General features: G+C 50.0%; 1 protein-coding gene across 3 annotated transcripts in view; it reads right to left on the bottom strand.

Annotated features, from left to right (window-relative positions):
• Positions 1-22,833, bottom strand: part of MAP2K5 (mitogen-activated protein kinase kinase 5) — a 269,651-nt gene that overhangs the window by 25,694 nt on the left and 221,124 nt on the right. For all 3 annotated transcript variants that reach the window (XM_055126994.1, XM_055126993.1, XM_055126995.1), the window contains 2 exons: positions 14,788-14,849; positions 11,350-11,395 (listed from right to left, as the gene is read on the bottom strand). In XM_055126994.1, the coding sequence (XP_054982969.1) occupies positions 11,350-11,395; positions 14,788-14,849 (108 nt within the window). The remainder of the gene's footprint in view (positions 1-11,349; positions 11,396-14,787; positions 14,850-22,833) is intronic.

Below are 22,833 nucleotides of genomic sequence, written 5' to 3'. Positions count from 1 at the left end.
TCCCAGGTGCTCTGGCTGTCTCCGGGCAGGGGCTGGCTGGCTCTGCTCTCTGCTCTCTTCCCTCATGTCCAGGCTGTGCTGGTGCGAAGTGCTCAGAGATAGGATCTCTGCAGACCCGGCAGCAGCTGAGAAACGCTGTCAGCAAATTATTATTATTATTTTTTGGTTCCAGGGCCACACCTGGTGGTGCTCAGGGCTTACCCCGGCTCCATGCTCAGGGATCACTCCTCACGGGGCTCTGGGGACTGTAGGGGACACCAGTGACGGAACCTAGGTGAGTCAGTGTAAGGCAAACACCTCCCCTCTGTCCTATCTCTCTGGATCCGAGAGCAGATTCTTGGGTTCCTATGACCGAGCATTACAGGAGGGACCAGAGGGAGCACCAGAGGAAGGAAACATCAGCAGAGGGTCAGGGGAACCTTCCGCCACGGGCTCCCTCACCCAGGCCCCAGCTCAACCGGCCACGTCATGATCAAATGCTTCAATTACCATGAAAATCCAACTCAAAAGCATTCCAACATGGCCTCCTCCATGGGAAAATGTATACCTGATTTCTGCAAACTTATTTGTACACACCCTGTGTATACATGTACCCTATTTAGAGACATACCTTATTTATATATGAACCCTGTTTACACACACATCATTTACACATGTGCCCTATTTACACATTTACCTGTTTACACATGTACCCATTCACACACGTAACTGTTCACACATGTACCTTTTCACTCATGTACCCATTCATACATGTACTCATTCACATAGGTACCTGTTCACACATGTACTGTTCACCATGTACTTATTCACACACATTCCCGTTCATCCATGTACCTACTCACACATGTACCCATTCACACATGTAACTGTTCACACATGTACCCATTCACTTATGTACCCATTCATACATGCACCCATTCACTCATGTGGTCATTCACACATGTACCCGTTCACCCATGTACTTATTCACACACGTACCCATTAACACATGTACCTATTCACTTATGTATTCATTTATACATGCACCCATTCACTCATGTACTTGTTCATGCAACCATTCACACCTCATGTACATGTTCACACATATACCCATTCACTCATGTACCTGTTCACACATGTACCTGTTTACACATGTACCCATTCATTCGTGTACATGTTCACACATGAACCTATTCACATATGAACCCATTCACACATGTACCTGTTCACGCTAACGGCACAGTGTGCAGCCTACTTGTTCCTGGGTGGGATTCCTCCCCCCTCGATCCATGGACATGCCTGTGTCCCTGTGTTCACTGTCAGGACAGGGCTTGGCTGAGCGGGGCTGGGGGGGCAGCACAGGAAGAGTGGCCAGGAGTCATCTCGTCCCTGGAGCAGATCAGAGACCTTGGGCCCGAGGACAAAGCTGGGCCAGGGCCTGAAGGACGAGACCGTGGTTCCCCGAGCTGCACTGAACGGGCTGAGGGCTAGCCCACAGTTCCCAGGTTGAACTCCGACGACACGCGGTCCTCTCCTGGCCCAGAGCCGGGCCCTGCAGTCCAGCCCCAGGGCACCTCGGTCACCCCGGGGTGGCCGAGACCCGGCACTCCAGTCCAGTGGGGCCAGTTCTACAGAGCACCCAGAGAGACCCCCAGCCTCATCCCCCCACGCCCTTAGGAGGCTTTAAACGCTCACCCAGCGAGTTTCTGACTGTCAATCATCGCCCGGCAACGCATGAAAATCAAACCACCACCTGCTCTGGCCCAGACTCGAAGACCCTGGGCCCTGCGCTCTTCTCTGCCTTCCTCGAGGCCCCGTCTGAGGACTCCACTAACTGTGCACATGGATGGACATGGACAGGCCCGATGCTCAGGCGCTGCTTCCAGTAAGAGGCAGCAGTCCTGGGGGCACGGGCAGGAGGGGAGAGTGCGAGGGAGGGTCCCGGGGAGGGGCACACCGAGGCCAGGGCAGTCCTGCACGCTCTGCAGACACGGGGCCCCCACATGCCACGGCCCGGGTTCAGCCCCCCGCAAGCGTGACCCTCAGGAGAGGCTCTGGGTGAGCCGCTCTGCTGCCCGGGAGCAAGACCCGGCCCCGCTGCCGGGGCCACCCAGCCTCGGGGTGGCTTGAAGTGCAGCACTGTGAAGCTGGCAGTCAGCCGGGGAAGTCAGCAAGCAGCGATGCAGGCGGGAGTTCAAAACACCGCAATCTTAAACGGGCACATCATCACATATTAAGAAATCTGACTTGACTGATGGAGGGAGGAAAGTTATCCTTTACTGGGAAATTAAAACTGTCAGATGGGGATGATCAAGGCACCACAGATCTATCTCGGCATCTCTCGGGTGACGTGTATGGAGAGACACGCGCACGCACACACACATTGATCGGCTAAAATCTCGTGAAAAGATTAAGTAGTCACGCCTATGGTAAAACAAAGCTTGTTTTCTGGGGTTAGAAGCTCTCTGTTCTTGCTGAAGTGCTAACGTGTCATCAAAAATTCAAATTAAAGCTGTCTGATTTAGTGCAATTTCAGGCTTCCAGACAGCGACTCTGTAATTACGTGCAATTAAAAAGCTAAAATCAACTTCTTACTAGTGGAATCCTATTTATAAGCAGACGCAAACAGATGATTTTAATGGCCTTCAAAACTTAAAAAAAAAAAACTCAACCCAAACAAACCAAACCACTGCAGGCCGTCAGCTGGGCCTGGTGTCGGCCGCGAGCCTGTGTGGAATTCCTCAGTGCAGTCACGACCCCAGCCGGGGTTCTCCCTGCAAACTCCGGGTGTCTGAGCTAATCCCCCAAAATAGACGACCGACTACAAATGTTGTCTACCAAAGCTGGTGGTCACACACCCACACGAGTGAGCTGCAAGGGACATTTTCAGTGTGGCTTGATAGCATCCAGGCAGCACCTCACTGTGGTGAACCCCACCACACTCAGACCTGGGGCAGAACCCCCTCAAAGAGGCTTAAACCCTTGGAGCTGCAGTGACAGTGCAGCGGGGAGCTGACAGGTTTAATCTCCGGCACCACTGATCGAGGGTCCCCTGGTCCCCACCAAGAGTTACATCTTGGGGCTGGAGTGGTAGCACAGCAGGTAGGGCGTTTGCCTTGCATGCAGCTGACCTGGGTTCAATTCCCAGCATCCCATATGGTCCCCTGAGCACCACCAGGAGTAATTCCTGAGTGCAGAGCCAGGAGTGACCCCCTATGCATATCTCCAAGCACAGAGCCAGGAGTTAGCCCTGAGCACCCCGTGTGTGGCCTCAAACCCAAACCCAAACCATAAGAAGCTCCAGCCCACGAGAACAACTGTCCACGGGAACAACTCCAGAGGGCAGGGAAGAGGAGGGGTGGGGGGGCTGGAGGTCCCTCACATTTGTATCTGGAAGGCCAGCAAGCCCTGGGGGCGGGGGGTGGGTGGGGAGGGGAAGAAGTGAACTGAAACTCATCTTTGATCACTCAGGAATTTTTCTTTCTTTTTTTCCTTTTTTGACTTTTGGGTCATACCCAGCGGTGCTTGGGGGCTTACTCCCGGTTCTGCACTCAGGAATCACTCCTGGTGGTACTCGGGGGACCCTATGGGGTGCCAGGGCTTGAACCCAGACCAGCTGCACGCAAGGCAAGCGCCCTGCCCGCTGTCCTGTTGCTCTGACCCATGATCATGCGTGGTGATGAGGAATCATCGCTGAGCCCGTGTGTTGGGAGAGTGACCACTTCGTCCCCTTGGGAGCCTTACAAGGACCCCCTGCTTGCAGTCAGGCCCTGTCCACCCTCCCCCTGCCTTCCCTGGCCTCAGCTGGTGCTGCCCGAGGAGGAACACTTTCCCCGTAGAAATGACCGGAAGAATCCTCACTGTCTGGCCATGCTTCCACGGTGGTCAAAGGGTGAGGTGCAGGCCGGACCAAAAGTACGTCAGCTAGGGAACCTGCCTTGTACACACGTGATGCAGGTTAAACCCCTGGCACCCCATATGGTTCCCCGACCCCCACGGGAGTGACCCCTGAGCACACAGCCAGGAGCAAGCCCCACAACCAAACTCCCCCAAAAGGTGCCCCAGACCTTCTGAGCCACAGGGAGGGCAGGAGCTTAAAAGTCACCACGGAATTTACATGCTGGGGAGGCGAGGTTGAATGTGGTTATTTCCCCTATTTTCCAGAGGGGCCCTGCGGGTACCCAGCACGTCCCCTTTCTTGATTAAGTGAGAGAGCTGCCAAAGTATCTGAAACTGTAATTACCATCGGGTTTGGAGGGACAGGAACGCTATCGGTGACAATTTAATTTAGAGGAGTTAAACAAGTTAACGTCTCCTTGCAAGTAATTACATGTTTAAACAGATTTTTCTGGCGCCGTTTGGTGTTTATTAGCCCCCAAACAATACCATCTCCTATACATAAAATGTTCGCTGAGAAATGCGATGCATTCAAGTTTGCAGCTGCTGGGATTCCGACGAAGGAAAACGCCATCTAACAGCGCTATTTGGATTCTAACTGGCATCCTCCCCCAAGACCCACACATGCTTGTATTTCCGGGCCCGCGAGTGACTTGCTTTCTAAGCAAAATGTCAAATTTCAATGGCCAGCCACATTCTGTGCTGCTTCTCGGGAGCCTGGATGGAAAAACCACAGCGCCTCGGAGATGCCCTGCTCTGGAAAGCATGTGGAAATGCAGAAAATAAAGAGGCATTACTGGACCCAGGGAGAAAGCCCACGTTTTTAAACAATTACCAGAGCAGTCGAGTAATAGCATAAAGACAATTTCTGCGCCAGCTTGCTCCTCTGAAATTCTTTCTGTCACCGAAGAGCCAGAACAGATAATAACTATTAGTAAATCAAACTCCTCTGCATTACCCAGCTGTGCCTCCGCATTTACATACAGATAGAATGGGTATATGTTTTTAATATGTATGTGAGACGCACTTGCACCACCGCCGAAGTGCGAGCTACAAAGGAGGCGGAGAATGAGGGTCGGATCAGCATGAGATAATAAAGTAGCCGAGATAAAGTATTAGCCGGCGATTGATCTCAAACGGGGATGCTGCTTCTTCTGACCTGATTACTTACTATGCATAGATCCCATTAAATAGAGCTTAGGCACGGAAAGCTCCCGGAAACACTCGAAATGCAGAGAAGGAAGGACGGTGGCCTTCTCCACCAAAGGGCAGCGGTGGAGGCTGCCCACTGCCCACGCCTGGCTGCAGCTCCAAGGTCCACATTAGGGGTAAGGCTGCATCTTCTGACAGCGGGTGGGAAGTGCGGGCGGAGCCCCCCCTGGCACCCTGCCCTTCCTGGGGCACCCCTCCAAGAATGCCTCCCTCAGTCCAAGCCACAAGCACCAGCTCACAGCTCGTCGAATGGGAAACCAGGGGCTGAACAGTCACGCCAGGCCAGGATCCGAGTCTCCTATCAAACACTGACAACAGCCAGACATCCCCCTTTGCAGAGACAGAAAATAAATGCAAATTCCCACCAGCAGATGTGATTTAGGGGTGTAATTTCAGGGACCCATGATTGAGCCCATCCCCTCAGTTTTGTGGGTGAAGACCACGGAGGTGGAGGCGGGAACCGGGACCCCCTGGCAGGGGCGGGAAAGAGCTTTTGGTGGAAATCCTGAAACTGATTGGGCTACAGAGGAGGTGGGTTCTGCACAAGGCTTGTCTGTGGCTGGAGAAAGCACAGAATAAGGTATTTTGGCCCCAACCCTTGAATCTAACACTCATCAAACATGTAACTCGAGGGCTGGAGACAGCATGGGCTTCAGACACTTGCCTTGCACACAGCTGACCCCGTCAGATCCTGGGCACCACATACAGTCTGTCAAGTACCGTTAGGAGGGAATCTCTGAGCATAGAACCAGGGGTCAGCCCTGAGCACCGGGTGCCTGGGGTGACCCCAAACACCAAACCAAACCAAAGCCCATGTCATTTGGCAAAAAAACAGTGGACCTGTCCTTCTCGGCCCGTCTCTGTGCCCCGCGTGAGGTGTTACATCTGCTTTTTGCTTCCTTCGCTGTGACTACCGACACCTGGGGGACCCTTGCTGTGTCTCTGCCTCTTGCCCACCCTCGTCTGGCTGGAGACCCCCCGGCCTTTCCTACCACCCGAAGCCTTGACACCCCTACTCGGGCATCTGCAGCCTCGCTATGCCCCACCTGCTCTCTGGGCCGAGTCTTCGCAGCGGGCAGCTTGGAGCTGAGCGAGGCCCCAGGGCTGGGGCACCCGGGCACAGGCTTCTCTTGGGATTTCCAGCAGGGTGGCTGGCCAGCGGGTCCTCCATGATGAAGAGGCAGCATGTCCTCGGGCTCCTGACCAGTGTGCCTGTGCCCCTGTGGCGTGGCTACCTGCACGGACACGCGCCCTCTGCTCTCGGAAAGGCCGCCCCCTCACTGAAGCAGCACTCAGACAAGACCACAGGGATGCCCCCCTTCCCTTGCCCGGAGGACAGTCCACGCAGAAAACTGGCTCCGACAACCAAGTGGCATTTCCGGAGATGGACACCATGGCTCTGGTTGCGGCAGTGGACTTTCTTTGGCCACTCCCGGGGAGGGGCTCAGCAGTCACTCCAGGGGGTGCATGGGGGACCACGGGTCACTGGGGATCAGGCCAGAGTGTCCACAGGCACACCCTGTGTCCCTGCGGCTATTTCCCAGGGGCCATGGCCCATGTCAAAGCTAGTTCAGTGCCAGCCGTACTGAGGACCATAGTCCTTAGAAACTCTCCATTAAGGGGCTGGAGCAATAGCACAACGGGTAGGGCGTTTGCCTTGCACGTGGCCAACCCAGGTTCGATTCCCAGCATCCCATATGGTCCCTGAGCACCACCAGGAGTAATTCCTGAGTATAGTGCCAGGAGGAATCCCTGTGCATCCCCGATGTGACCAAAAAATGCAAAAAAAAAAAAAAAATAAAAAGCAAAAAACCCACTTCTCCATTAAGATTCAACCCAGCCCCTGAAGGGCCTTTTCAAAGGTTCCCTTCCCCACAGAGCTCACCCCCATCCACACAAACAGAGCCCCTGAGCGCCGCAGCACTCTGAAGTCATCCCTTTATTCTCTACTCCCTGCGGACGTGTCTGCCTGACTGACTCGTCATCTATCTTGCTGAGCTGAGCACAGGGTTCGGCACATAATGGTCTCCATACACTTGCTACATTCAATGGTAAGACCCGGTTCTGTTTTCTCTCAAGATGATGTGGATCATCTTGATGAAATTTTTCATTTGTTTGTTGTGGGCCACAGCTGGTAATGCCCAGGGGGTTATTTCTGGCTACCCACTCAGGAACCATTCCTGGCAGTGCTTGGGAGACCATAACGGATGGTGGGGATTGAATCCAGGTTGACCACGTGCAAGGCAAGCGCCTTACCTGCTGTACTATTGCTCCAGCCCCTGAAATTCTTCTTTTTTTCTCCTTCAGTTTCTTTTTGGGGGACACACTGGTGGTGTTCAGGGTTTACTCCTGGTTCTGCACACCTGAGTCACTGCAGGCGGGGCTCAGGAGACCACATGGAACGCCTGGGATTGAACTGGGGTTGGCCGCGTGCAAAGCAAACAACCTAACCTTTGTACCATTGCTTCGGCCCCTGCCCCCTGAAATTCTTAAGTGTGTGTGTGTGTGTGTGTGTATGTGTCTGGAACTGGGGCTCAAATCCAGGGCTTCAAACCCGCAAGGCATCTGTACAGCCTCTTTCACTGAACTACACCTCAAATCTGCAACGGGACTTTGGAGTGTTTTGGGGCCACACCCAGTGAGCTCAGGGCTTGCTCCTGGCTCTGCTCTCCAGGACCACCCCTGACGGGCTAGGGGACCACGTGGGGTGTTGTGGACTGAACCCAGGGTGGCAGCATGCAAGGCCAGCGCCCTCCCTCTGTCCTCTCTTCCCGGTCCCTGGAGTGAATTCTTTATGCCGATCAATGGCTGTGCGCCAGGGAACCGCACTGGCTCCCACGTGCCCCGACAACCCTAAATAAGAGCATTAAGGGGATTTTCTAGGTCCAGTTTTAAAATGTCCCCATTTAGGACAGGAAAATGGATAAGCATCCTAGGAATAGCCATGAGAAGCTGAGATAATTAAGCAGCTTAACAGCCAAATGGGTTCTAACCCTTGGGGTTTCATGGCTTCAAGAGTTTAAACTTGAATTTTACATTTCATCTTCAAAAGTGACACACGGTCAGGGGTCAGAAATAGCTCAAGGCGCCGAGTGCAGGAGGCCTGGGTTCGATCCTCAGCACCGCAGGGTCTCCGAAGCACTGCTGGGAGTGGCCCCCGAGCACAGACTAGCTCCTGAGTGCCATCTGGTGTGGGGGAAAAAAACCCAACCCAACAGTGACAGCAAGGATGGTATTTAGATGTGGGGCTTTTTTTTTTTTTTTTTTTTTTGCTTTTTGGGTCACACCCGGCGATGCACAGGGGTTACTCCTGGCTCTGCTCTCAGGAATTACTCCTAGCGGTGCTTGGGGGACCATATGGGATGCTGGGAATCGAACCAGGATCGGCCACGTGCAAGGCAAACGCCCTATCCGCTGTGCTATCGCTCCAGCCCCCAGATGTGGGGTTCTGCCGTATCTGTTGACTCCGCCAGAAACAGGAGATAACCCCACCTTGAGCACCCACTTGAGGCACGGCTCCAGCACGGGGCTTCTGATCTGGCCCAACACTGAATTCTGATGGACTCAGGCCGGGACCCACTGTGGCCATGGGGGGTCAGGGCCATGCCTGGCGATCATGGACCAGTTCCCTGACGGTGAGTCTCTAACTCAGGGTACTTCCCCCGGCCCCATTTTTGGGTGTCTTCCTTCCCCGTGGAGAACACGGGCCAGTGGAGTGGGGGGGGGGGAGGGGGAATTCAACCACCCCACAGACCTCCCAGCTGTGCATCCTGCGCTGGAGCTCCCCTGCGTGGGAGATAAACTGCTCTTTTCAAGAAAGGCGCCCCCCCTCCCCCCCACGTGACAAATGGATCCTATGGTTTGTACATTTCTAGAATTCTCTCAGCCTCCAGATGGGAACACCATCAAATAGCTCGTAGGCAGAGAGGGAAGGGAAAAATTAAAACCATTAATATGCTAGGGGAGAGAGAACGAGAGAGAGAGAGAGAGAGAGAGAGAGAGAGAGAGAGAGAGAGAGAGAGAGAGAGAGAGAGAGAGAGAGAGAGAGTGAGAGAGAGGGAGGGGGAGAGGGAGGGAGAGGGAGGGAGGGAGGGAGAGAGGGAGGGAGAGGGAGGATTGGGTTTGGGTTCTGTCCTCTGGAATGGGTACCCCCAATACAGCAGAGATTCTTCAAACCACGGACACCCCATTTCTCCTTTCCCATACTCTGCTGGGTCCAAGATTTTTGCCCAAGGAGCCAGGCCTGACCGTCTACTGAACCAAAGAAGTCTTCCAACATTCCGCCATGTCCCGAGTCCCGGCGAGCCAAGGGCACTCGCTACTGTTCCACCTAACAGGAAAGGTTTGTTTGCGTCCAACTAAGTCGTGGGAGGAATAATGTGAAAGTGAGTTCAGGATGCTTCGTCCTGTGATGCCACTTCTCACTGCAGTTCATGGCTCTATCGGTATTTTGGCATTGTTGCTGTTTTGGAGCCACATCTGGCGATGCTCAGGGGTTACTCCTGGCTCTGCACTCAGGAATTACCCCCGGTGGTGCTCAGGGGACCATATGGGATGCCCAAGATCAAACCTGGGTTGGTTATAGGCAAGACAAGCACCCTCCCCGCTGTGTTCTCTCTCCAGCACCCCCTAATAGGAAGTTTTTTTTTTTTGGCTTTTTGGGTCACACCCAGCTGTGCACAGGGGTTACTCCTGGCTCTGCACTCAGGAATTACTTTTGGCGGTGCTGGGGGACCATAGGGGATGCTGGGAATTGAACCCGAGTTGGCCGTGTGCAAGGCAAACGCCCTACCCAATGTGCTATCACTCCAGCCCCAGAAGTTTTTTTTTTAAAAACGAAAAATGTGTCCCAGCACACCCCAAGGCATCCTGCTGTAATGAGGTACTGAGATACTATTCTACACCCCCCCTTACTTGCTTCCTGGCCCTCTTGCCCCATCTGTCCACCGCAGCAGTCCCACACGGATACCTCCATCCCGCGCATCCACGGGTATTAGGACGAGCTGCAGTGGCCGCCTTCCCCAGCACCGCGGCACCGTTTACACACTGGTCCCGATCCCGGGAACCCGCGGTCGGAGCTGCGCTCTCCAGCCGCAGCTCCACGCGCCAGCTAAGTGGGTCTCTCTCTCCAGAACCTGTCCGAGTTTGCTCAAGCGTGACCGACGATAAGAATTTCTCCACCATCAGTGCCTGCCCCTCTCAAGAGTTAACAAAAAAAACTCTCGGGGACAGGAGAGCCGCAGAGTTCCGAATTCCAGCAGTTTCAGCCTGACTCTGCGCTGGACCTTGGAACTGCCCCAAAGTCCAGGGGCAATGTGAGGGTGGAAACGCCTCTCAGTCCAGTGCTCAGGTCTCAGGCTAAAGGGGAACAAGAGTTTGTCACCCGCTGATGTTTGGGGCTGAAATCTGCACTAGCAGAAGTTTGGGTCACTGGAAGCATTAACCGGTATGGTTAACACAAAGGCTGACAACTTCTGACCCAACACCTGTGAAATGCAGAGCAAAGTGGTGAAGGGAAAAAAAAAATGGACAAAATGTGCCCCAATGCAGCAACTGACAGCGGAGGAATGGTATGCAGAACAGAAAGGGAGAATGATAATTGTTATTTACTAATGCTCCGTCCCAACATTCACTCCGACAGCTTGTGCACTGTCAAATCAACACTCTGCACTAAATAAATGACCGTTTGGGAATTGTGAGGGAGCGTCTCTGTTCCTCACCCTGCTCATAGAAAATCTGTCATTCGCAATCAAAGAGAGCATCCCTGGTGCTGAGAACACAGCCCGGCAGCCCCGGAGCTGTCTCTTTCTGGGGAAAGACCAAAGACTCCCATTTGCTTGATCTTTTGCAGCCCATCTGATCTTGGTCTGCGTGAATCGAAGAGGACTTTGTCAAACGGGCAGGATTTCCCGCCCGGCTGCACTTGCAACTTTGCATGCGGACAGACCACCTTGGCTGCCGACCCTCTGGGTTTTCCGAGCCCACAGGAGCCAATGAGGGCATGGAGGGAAACCGATGTCAAATTGGGATGCTTAAGTGAAGCGCAGGAACAGAATTTTGTCCGGCACGTCAGCATGGCGGCAGGTTTTCAGAAAGCAAAAGCAGGAGGAGAAACGCTGTGCAAAGCCCGTCCCAAACGAAGGAGACCACGTTGCCCTCCAGAGCCCGGGCTGCTTCCTGCTTCCCTTTGGCCCTTCGGACAGAACGCTGAGCCCGGGCAGAGAGCACGGGAACCCGAGCTCAGCTGAACAACGCACGTACCATCAGTTCCTCCGGGGCGGGTCTTTCCTTCGGCTGCTTCCGCATGCTAAGGGAGGAAAAGAAACTCCCGTGTATCATTTGCAAGTTCGCACTAGAATTCCCACCAGAGCCCGAGTCCCTCCAGGTTTCTGGGTGTTTCTGAGATTCATCACGCTCAGTTCTTGGCTGGGGGGGTCAGCATGAAGTTTCATTCACTTTATTTGGTCTTTAACCCAGTGATTCGGAGACGGGAGGAAACATATGAGTCAGAAACACTAAGATATGTGTGTTTGGAGTTACTCCCTAATACAAAGAGTAAAATAATAAATTTAAATTTATTCTATTTTGACTTTTTTCCCCCTGGGCCACGCCTGGCAGTGCTGGGGGTGGAGGGTATGGGGGGTTGGCAGTAACGCCTGGTGGTTCTTAGGGGACCCTGCGGGTCAATCAGGGATCGAACACTGGCTGTTCGTCCTGATGATCTAGCTCTATAACATTAATATGCCCCCTCGTCCCCCAAACTTTAAAGCAGGAGTACCTTCTTCCTCAGTTACAAATTGTTCTAAAGTTATAGTTAGGGGGTCAGACAGACACTCTTTCTGGTAATCAGGATAAGACAATTAGGGAAAAAAAACACATGATGACAAAGTCAAATGAGAAAACATCTCATTCCTTCCTATGAAGGAATATGAAATGTTAAGAGAGAGGGGACCAGGAGTGGAGGTATGGTCACAGGTTAAAGATGGTCTCTAGTTGTGACTCTCTCTCTCTCTCTTTTTTTAGCTGATACAAGTTGGAAGGTAATTCCTGCTATGGGAAAATCAAGTTTGTTTAAGCTGCTTAAAGCATCACATTCCTCATACACAATATTTATCTCCCCTGCGCTAGGTGTGATTAGTGGCCTAGAGCACATGCTTAGTTCTGTAGGGAAGCACCCAGAGGTGGGGAGGAGGAAGCTGTGGGCAGCTGTCTACTAAGGACCGGACTTGGGCTAAGCTCTAGTCCAGTCTTGAACATGTCTGTGGGGTCATGGCATGAAAGGAAGTGGCACCTGGCAAACACGCAGACTCTGGTTCTCTATGGAACAAAACCTCACCCTGTCCCCCTCAAAGGAAACCCTTCCTGGGATCCCAGAATTCTCTAACAGTCGGGTTTTTTTTTTTGCTTTTTGGGTCACACCCAGCGATGCTCAGGGGTTACTCCTGGCTTTGTACTCAGGAATTGCTCCTGGCAGTGCTTGGGGGACCATATGGGATGCCGGGGATTGAACCCGGGTCGGCCACGTGCAAGGCAAACGCCCTACCCGCTGTGCTATCGCTCCGGCCCAACAGTCGGTTTTTTTTAAGTAGAGAGATTTAATGATCGTTCGGTAAACAAGAACCGTAGTTATGAACCATTAATGACAAGGAGGACATTTGCCTTCCCTATAAATAACCATATGCACCTCTCAAACGCTGCATCCATTAGCGAGGAAAGCAAGCTGCCTCGCTAGTGCAGTTGGTAACAGTCCTAATCTGACATTCCAAAGTGGCTCTATCTCCTGGGAAAACAAGGCGATTACCCGCCATCATTTCCGCTGCTGCTTGACATCTGCGGAAATCGCGACGCAGGTTATCTGGTCCTGTCTCTAGAAAACTTTCACCGGGAGCTGAGCACATCCGGAGGGGGAGGAGGAAGGCAGAGTCTCCTCTGATTAGCTCTCTGGCCCTTCCCAGTGTCAGATGTCAGAGTCTGATGGGTGTGGGGTCCTGCCACACAGCCTGCATCTCCGGAGTGATGCTCAGCCAGGAGGTCCAGGCAGCGTGGGGGTGGGACAGCTGCTCGCTTTCCAGGGCTGGCGCTGCACGGAGGCCGCCCTGTGACGGGCTTCTGACTGATACTACACTCCTCATAAGCAAAGGAAGACGGATTTTTTTCATGCACATTTCTGAATAATGGGGTGAGCGTTCTTAACGAGCTCAGGAGTTCAGGGTTTAAACAAGATGGACACTTTTAATTTTTCCCCCAACGGGGCACGCCTTGCAAAGATGCTTGCGAAGTGAAACTCATTTTAATAAAAGCGAAGAAATATTCTATAAGGATTTTAAATAAATAGAAACAATGTTCATAAAGAATTTTCAAAGTGGGAGGGGGTAGGGGTGAGTAGGGGAAATCTTCTGGCTTACAAACGGTCCTATAGAATATAAAACTGCACAAGACATTTTTATTAAGAGGTAACATATTACACTTAGTCAAAAAGGTGATAAAGCTTGACATTTATATTAAGGAATATTTCTTGCTTTCACTTTAGTGTAATCATCAGCTGGATCACGGGAGGCGTGCGCAAGCGTTCATTTTAGTAAGGAATCCTGATAACACCGTTTCCTAATACCCCATGAACAAAGTGATGGATAACCGTAGGAATTTCAGGAAAGAGGAAAGAGAAGTTAAAGATGATTAGAAAGGAGTTCCAGAACACCTGAGATGGTTCCTAGTAGCTGTGAGTCTAGCTTTGGAGTTGTTGTTCTGTTTTTTTTTTAATTTTTTTTTTGCCACACCTGGCTGTGCTCAAGGCTTAGTCCTGGCTCTGTGCTCAGGAATGACTCCTGGCGGTGCTCGAGGGATCATATCCAGGTTGGCTGTGAGCAAGGCAAGCATCCTACCCGCTGTACTATCTCTCCGGCCCTTGGTGTGGTCATTCTGGCACCTGAGATAAGGGATGCTCATGAACGGAGAACAGGGGTGATGTAAAGGGGTAATTAAAGAAAAACTCATTCTATGGGGTGTGGGGATAAGGCAGAAGGCTAGAAAAGCACGCTTGCAGAAAAATGTCATTTCCTCAGGTATAAAATGACAAGGGGCTGCCTTGAGACTACCGGGTCTCTGATCTCAACCCTCAGGGTGACTCTCTGTCCTTGAATGGCCGGTGCCAGCAGGCCCTAACGGAACCACGTTTCCAACAGCCATGTCCACAGAAATAGCCACTAGACTCCCTTTTAAAATATAACCAAAGATGAAAGTTACTTCCTGAAAATCCAATGAATGGATACAGCAGGGCTGTGTTCGCTAAGTGACAGTCTCATGGGTAACTGCAGGTTTTGTGAGGGAACTGAGCGTCGTGTGTCTGTGAGAGGGGCTACGAAGCAGAGCACTTCTGAGAAGAGAAGTGGAGAGCAATGGTTAGCTGTGTCCCAAGAAGTAGCTCAACTCTCAGCTGTTTAGTTAAAACAGGAAAGAAAAAAAAAAAAGAAGCAGCCTGGGAAGGATGTTGATGACCCTTTGTGTAAATAACGTTTACAAAATTTAAACAATTTCTTCAGCTTTGGTGCCCCATCTGCCCCAGGCCCCCCTCTTCCCCTGCTGGACCCCCAAGTCCTTCCCTTCTACAAAAGGGAGCAGCCAGAAGGTCTCACGGAGCTGCCGAGTTAATGACATGTATCATTTACATTGAGGGCATGGCATGTTTGCAAACAGGCTTACCACTGAGTGATGAAATGTACAAATGGCTCGGAGAACTCGCCAACCGGAAGGACGGGCGAATCCTGGGAGGAAAAACAAGTCATCAAAAGTCACGTCCACGCCTCTCCCTCCCTCGTATCCCCGTCCGTCCGGTCCCTCGTCCCTCCTGCAGGAGCAGGATGACACCAGGATCCCAGCCTGGGAAGGGAAGAAAACGAGGCCGCTTCCAATTAGAGAGGCTTGTCTACCACCCCCTGTCCATGTTTATTTAAAAAAAAAAAACACAACAACTCCAAATTTAAAGCCGCACACATTTTCCAATGGTGAGAAAGAAACACGAGAGCCAGGAGGGGGAGGAGGTGAAAAAGGGACAATGATAGCCACAGGGTAGGAAAGAAGGTACGAAAGTGTAAATGAGAAATTAATGATTATTTAAGTAACACACAAATGGTCTTGTAATTAACAAAGAGCTGTGAAATTATTCTTGTGTTGACCTTTGCTTCTTTTACTGGATTTGCTATTTATTTACACTTTCCCTTTTATTTTATTTACATTTGTTTGTATACTCAAATGCTCTTAAGAGCTAGTTCTCAACAGATGCATTTGGGTCAGTTTTTTTTTTTCTTTCTCCCCTTTCTTTTAATTCTAAAAGAAAGGTGGCCTTCCTCTTCTTTTTAACAGCAGAAGCTGTTTCCTGAAAGGGAATTTCAGCCTTCTTACCAGTCTAGGCAAACTCAGCCTCTGAGCAAACCCGTGAATGAAGAACACAATTAGAAAATTCCCACCTTGCCCCAGCAAACAGAACTGGGTAGAGGTGAGAGTCCTCCAAAGGAGCAGAAAACGGTATAGCCACAGACTCCAAGCCCCCTTGAAACACCGGGCGCAAACCCCATTATCATCAGCACAGGAAGGCTTTAAGAATTTAGGAGTTTTTCCAAGAATGACAGAGAGCGCCCCTGTGTTTATAGTGTAGTGGCTCAGGATGTAATGAAATTACACTGCAGAGTACTTTAACAGCCATCTCATTAGACCTACAGTTGGAACAAGAGCCACATAAAGTAGGCAGCTGCAAATGACTGCATTCTCATCTATTCTCATTTGCTATTAAAAATACCTTTCGGCGGCTTTTTCCCTCCCTGACACCCCTACACAAAGTGCCCCGCAAAGTATGATACATGCACCTATTTAAATTAACAAAGGAATGACTTATTTTAATCTCACTGTGCTTTGGAGTGCTTTGGCCATTTGGATGAGCAATATATCATTACATACAACCTTCCAACGCTGCAGGCAAGAGACTCGGAGCATGCAGCATTTGGTGAGAGCCAAACAATTTCTCTAGCACACAACTGTGTCAAATGCATGCATGTATTCATTATTGAGAACGAGAGGAAATGGCTTTGATGTAGTGGAGAGGAGAAGATGATGAAAGCACCTTGCAATATGTGTGTCATTATCAATGGTGGCAAATAGAACCGCACAGCCTCCTATGTGATTAGTAAATATACATATAATTGCTGTGGCCAATTATCAGAAAAATGAGATCGGTAATTACAAGACAGAAAATTAACTAGAACTCTTATTAAGGCTTTGTTTCCAATTCAAACAATTGAAAACTGCTGGAAAATACAATTAAATCAAAAGGAACCGAGAGGATCAAAGCTGCCCCCTCCCCAACTCCAACAAGGCTATGAGAAAAGGAAAAGTGAGCGAGATATTTCTGAGTTTTGGCATTTCTGCCTTCTTTGCATTTACCGAGTACATCCAGAGAAAGGGAGGATCGTCAGAAACTTAAAATTCTCCTTCAGCAGAGAAAAGGTTCCGATAAGAAAGGAAAACAAAGGGAAACGGGGGTGGAAGCAAACCTGGCCAGGTTCAAAGGATTACACGCAGGCATGAGAGAGAGAGAGAGAGAGAGAGAGAGAGGACTTAAGAAACAGCACTGAGCAAATTGTCCACTCAAAAGAAACAAGCCACACAATAACATGACAAGTCTTCAATAAAGGTACTATAAAATGGTCACAGAAGTCCCATCGGTTTGAGGAGCAAAAATAAAACATGATATCAATTTCAGCCCGGCCTGTTTTAGGAAAGCTATATATATATATCACTGAGCGCACAGCATTCTACAAGGCCCAGTTGGAAAACTGACATTTTACAGTCTCAAAAACTATTAGTAGAAAGCTAGTTCAAAGTCTGAAGTACGAAAACTATGGACCCGGGTCAGGTAGTTAATACTCTAAGTCATTTCTTCCTGAATTTTTTTTGGAGGCTGCCATACTCAATATCTCAGTAGTAGTTGTTTTAAAATGCAATTACTTTGTGTGTGTGTGTATGTGTGTGTGTGTGTGTGTGTGTGTGTGTGTGTGTGTGTGTGTAAGCCTGGCTTCTTGATGTGATCATTTAGCAAGATGGTTAAGATTCTGGGGTGATTTTCTACAAGGATCCTAGTATGAAGCTGATACTAACGTGGGCCTCATTTCAAAGTATGATGCCAATTAATGACCAAGAGTCAATTAATAGACTAGGAAACATGATGAAGATGCAAATTCAACACAGATGAGAAGCAAAATGAGGAAATGTGACATCTTTGCATGGGTAGTTAATTTTATTTAAGACCTGATATTGTAGCCTAGTAAGTTCTTCAGAATATAAAACTATGGAACACTGGGTGGTACCCATGAATAATTTATCCCACTGGTGAAAATGCCAGCCTAAGTCGACTTTGCAGAACCACTGAGAGTGGATTCTCATCTCTGTGGGGCCTGGGAAGAATCATTCAAAGATGTCGGGAAAATTCTCATCTCACACGCATAATGCCATGTACTTCTTTTTATTCTGAAACCCAGGTCTCTTGCATATGTCAAAGGGGTTTTCTGAGCTATGATGTATGTGTGTGTGAGAGAGAGACATAGAGAGAGAGGGAGGGAGAAAGGGAAGGAGAGAGAGGGAGAGAGGGAGGGAGAGGAAGAGAGGGAGGGAGAGAGAGGGAGAGAGAGGGAGGGAAAGAGCGACAGAGAGAGGAGAGAGAGGGAGAGAGGGGGAAGAGGAGAGGAACAGGGGGAGAGAGAGAGAGAGGAAGAGGGAGAGAGGGAGAGAGAAAGAGAAAGAGAACACGTACCACATACAGACATGGGCAAAAGGGTAGCAAAGGAGTCCAGTTCCACAAAAGCATGCAGGTTGTTAATACCATAACGCAAAGCAAGTAAACAGAGTTGATGGTCTTTACCACACTGAGTATGTATGTTTAGTGTTTCTTTCCTTTTAAAAAATTTTTTTTTATTTTATTGAATCACCATGCAAAAAGTTACAAAGCTTTCAGGTTTAAGTCTCAGTCACATAATGATCAAACCCCCATCCCTTCACCAGTGCACATGTTCCACCACCAAGAACCCCAATATACCCCCCTCACACTCCCCCACCTGAGTGGCTTATGATCTTCACTTTATTCTCTCTATACTTTGAATACTTTCAATATTTCAACAGAGAACTCACTATTATTATTTGGAATTTTCCCCCAACAATCAAACCTGCTGAAAAGGCATCATTTGATAATTTGTTTTTCATGGCTGAGAATGAAGATTCTATGAGCTCGAGGCCGCGAGGTTTTGGATTTCTGATATTTTAGCTCAGTTCACAGTCTAGATGCATTTCTATAAGAAGCCGCTGGGTGCCAAAATGGGTTAGCAGACCTCCCAGATCATAGTCTTTAAGAAGCAGAGGGGCCGTTTTGTGTGTGGCTGCTCTGGATCTATGTTTAGTGTTTCCTAATCAGTGGGGCCAGCAATTGAGTACGAGGACCCCAGGGAGGAGCCTGGGCCCTGCAGGGCTAAGGACTCCCCACACTACCCTTTTAGTACCGTGGGAGCTTGGGGAGATACTCGGGACCATATGGTGCTGGGGACTGAAACAGGGCTGGCTGCAGGCATGAGGCACGCACCCAAACCCCAGTACTCACTCTCTCTGGCCCTTTGCTGGGGGTTTTTAAGACAACTTACCTACTAAGAGCCCCCCCCCCCCAGCTCCATTTTCAAGCAAGTTGAATGAGAAGTTAGATTAGGTCATGATGTAAAAAAATCTCCATGCAAACCTGAGAACTTTGTAACTTTCCACATGGTGATTCAATAAAAATATAAAAAAAAATCTCCACGCACCCTCCTCTTTGGTGATCTGATTCAACATCTGTGCCAGTTCCCTGATGCTCCCTGGAGAGGGGACGAATGTGGGGTGTGAGAGAGAAGGGGCACGTGCAAGGGCTTTGGAGGACCTGGTCAAACAGGTGCTGTGAGCTACCCATAGTGTCTGTGAAATACGGGCTCAGGCAAGAGAAAGAAATACACTTCAAAAACACACACCTGAACTGGAGAAGGGGTTACACTGAGAGCTCTCTGGGCTGGCCGAAGCCGACTCGGGACACTGTTAATAAAAGTCACTCTCTCTAACCCCCGGCACCATACTTCACCTTGAGGGCTTTAGGGGGATGCTCGTCTGCTGAACTTCTAAGCGTGGAGCTATGGCATCAAACTCCGGACACAGCCTTAACCAAGAGCCTTAACCTGCGATTCTAGTCCCAGATCAACTTTAGAGCCTGGAGAAAGGCATGTCGGCTGTTACCCAACAGGCAAGTGTTCCCTCAAAACAGCAGCCATAAACCATTCCCATAAGTGATGCTGGTCACCCGGGACAGACTTCCAGTCGTGGAGGTCTCAGTGTGACTACCTGGTCAGCCCCTTCTGCGAAACCACTGGGACACGGGCAGGCGGCTCGCAAGAGAACAGCGAAGGACAATGGGAAAAAAGTTTGAGTGATGCCTTTGCCTGGTGAATAATGAACAGTTCAGGAAGGTCAACCCATTACAACTGAAACTGTTTAATTATTAATTATGCGCAATCTATGAGCAAAAGGACAAGTTCAGAATGTTTAATGTATGCTAACTTCCACTGGACTCTCTCTGGGTATTTTGTTATTAGCACTTGTCAGCAAGGTAGTCAGGCATAAAAAAAGGCAAGCAGCAAAAAGAAATCTGTGTGTGTTTACACGTGTGTGTATGTGTGTGTGTGTGTACAGTCAAATAGATGGGGAGGGGAGCAGGGAGAAGAGGGGAGCAGGGAGAAAGGAAAGCCTAATTTCAGTCCCCACTTAACTTGTAGAGGAAATGTTTCAATACTACACTTTTGCAACCTGGAGAGGAAGTAGGTAAGCTGGATTCTCCAAATACTGCGAACAAAACCCAAGAAAAATGATTTTGAAATCAGTGATTTACTGGGGAGCTTACTGTTAAAAAGGCAGAGTTCTCTCTTTCTCTGTCTCTCTTTTTCTCCTCCGCTTTATCTCGGCTTTGAAAAGATGCGGGTCATTAATGTTTACTTATGTATATGGATGTCAAATCTGTAGACTCTGAATAAATGTAGTGGGTGTTGTATCAAGATCAATTCCCTGGCAGCACCTCTCAGAGTTGGGGTCCTGGCGGAAGGGTAAAAGGATCTCTCTGTATTTTTTCCTAAAATTGCATGCAACTCAAATAATGTCAAAAGAGAAAACTGAACATGAAAAAGGTAAGGAGCTATTTCTAAAAATAGTGATGAGGTCCAGATTCTCAGTAGAACTCTGCTTTTTTGGGCAGAAAGGGGGGAGGGGGCTGCGTCCGGCTGGCTCTGCACTCAGTGACCACTCCTGGCAGTACACAGAGGACCCTATGGGATGCCAAGGATCGAACCCGGGTCAGCCACATGCAAGGCAAGCACCTTCCCTCTGTACTACCACCCTGGCTGGACATAGCTCTGCTCTGTCTCAGGGGGAACCCTGGCATAAACATTCAACTGGAACAAAGTTAAGCGGACCGTGCTCTCAAAACACATGCACGGACTTCATTTTTGCTCTTAATTCATAATCAAGAATAACGATGGAAGCAGGCAATGGGAGTTCAGGCACCGCCAGGGCACAGTATTAAAATACCACCTGCAAACAATACAATCATTACTTATTTATGGGTTCGTTCTTTCACCAATTTTCTTGGCCACCTACCATCTCTAAGGCAACACGCCTGGCACTGCGGGATGACTGATACTTAATCTGCTGTTGGGGAAGGTAAACTGACCTATGGGATGGAGAACACGGCCCAGCAGGACGGTGAACTGCGGGCACGAAGGGTGCAATTCAGCACGGCTTGGCGAGTTACTCCATTACTTTAGGACAGTAATGGAGGTGTGGGTGGGAGGCTGGAAGACGGTGATACGCCTTCCCTATGCTGGAGAGAACACGGGGCCCAAAGAACTGTGAGCATCTTCCTCCTCATCCTGCTCTGCTCTGTATGAAACATGTAGTCTCCAATGCAGGAGTCAAGACTTACCAGCAGCAAAAACATAATAAAGAGATAAAGGCCTTCCTGAAAAATCTCAAGCTGCTGGCAGCACTAAACTCTCAGTTCTGCTGTGCTGTGAGTCCAGTAAGGTGACACGGTGAGTTCAACCCTATGTGGAAAATCCTCTAATGGTTTCAAAAAAGAGCCCGTGGGAGACTGCAGAGCCAACAAGCACCCAGGCGGCGAGCAGACAGACCCGTCTGTAATCCGACCAGTACTGACGGTTCCACTCTGCAACCGGGCAAGGGAATCTTTCGATTTATGCCCGATGTTCCTTTGGTGTGGCCTAACAATTTCTGGTTCTGAACCCTGGGGTTCATAGAGCACCCTTCAAGGGTTCCACAAAGGTCACCGGGGAGCCCAATGGCTTCCCCTCAGGCATCATGGCATTTTGCCTTGTTAGACCCCAAATTGGATTCTGACCCTGTTCTACTCACTGCCTTAAAACAGCATCTTCTGGAGACAACTGGGAGACCTCACAGCACAAACCTGCTTTCGACTGGGAAGGAAACCTACTTTGTAGGAAAAGAAGACACGTTGGGGCTGCCCCTCAGAATCTAAAGGAGCTAGTCTGCAGGACCAAAAATCCACCGACCCAACTGCCAATCAATAGTGGATGGGTGGAAAATGAACTCTGGATTTTATTTTGTTTATTTGCTTTTGTTCTGGAGCGATACCCATGGTGCTTAGGACGCACTTCCGGTTCTGCGCTCAGGGATCACGACTGGTGGGGTTCAGGGGTCCAGCCGGGGTGCCTGGGATTGAACCCGGTTGGCCTTGTGCAAGGCAACTGTCCTACCCGCTGTACTCCGGCTCTGGGCCCTAGTTTTACTATTCCGAGGGTGGTCACTGCCCATCTGTGTGACGTTTCTGCTCTAAGAGACAGTGGCAGGAGGGCGGCATGGACAGGGACCCATACACAGAGGGGCAGGGTGGGCTGTTGAGAACGGCCCAGTTTAAGATGAATAAGCCATAATCACAGGCCAGGTTTGTACAAAGTCAACCAGAGCTTCTTAAAAACAGACCTAGCAAAGCGTGGCTATTCGGGCAAGAGCAATCAGTGTTTGGTCATGAAGAGTATTTATGTTCTCACAACGCAGAAGGAGGTGCCTGACCCAGGGGCCGTGAGGGGCAGCACTGGGTCGGGTGTGAGGCTTCCGGCCACAGTGGGGGGTCATCTGGGAAGAAAGCCTTTGCCCCTCCCCGCCTGCAGACCAGAAGCCCCTCCTCTGACTCATCCTGCTTCCACAGCGAGCCTTGAGCAGTGAAAGTGAAAGATGATTCAATTTCCACACTGGGTCACCCCCTGCTCTAGGCTGCAGACATGACAAATTACACATGTGGGCACTTTGGTGTGAAGTTCTGTCCACGGGGTCCAGGCCGACAGTAGCAGCTCATTTAACCCGTCGAAGATGAACCCAGAACCCAGGGCAAAAAGGCCTGATTTTCTACCACTGAAATTCCCACCTTACCCGTAAGCCCCCCAGTCAAGGGAGAGCCAGCTGTTAGCGTGTGAGCATAGTCAGATGGCTTATAAAGGACAGAATATAAAGAGGCAGGTCTAAAGGAATCTGTCCCGGGGTAACTGCAATTTGAGAGATATTCCCGATTTTCTTTTGTTCCTAAATCCTTTGGAAGTTCTTAAGTGTTGGATAAAAGAGAAGAGGAACATATATGTAATTAATGTTCAACCAAAACCTTCAGTC

This window comes from Sorex araneus, chromosome 2, assembly GCF_027595985.1.
Source record: "Sorex araneus isolate mSorAra2 chromosome 2, mSorAra2.pri, whole genome shotgun sequence".
Taxonomy (NCBI): Eukaryota; Metazoa; Chordata; class Mammalia; order Eulipotyphla; family Soricidae; genus Sorex; species Sorex araneus.
The sequence above is the reverse complement of the archived record's forward strand: the minus strand, read 5'-3'. Positions and strand labels throughout refer to the sequence as shown.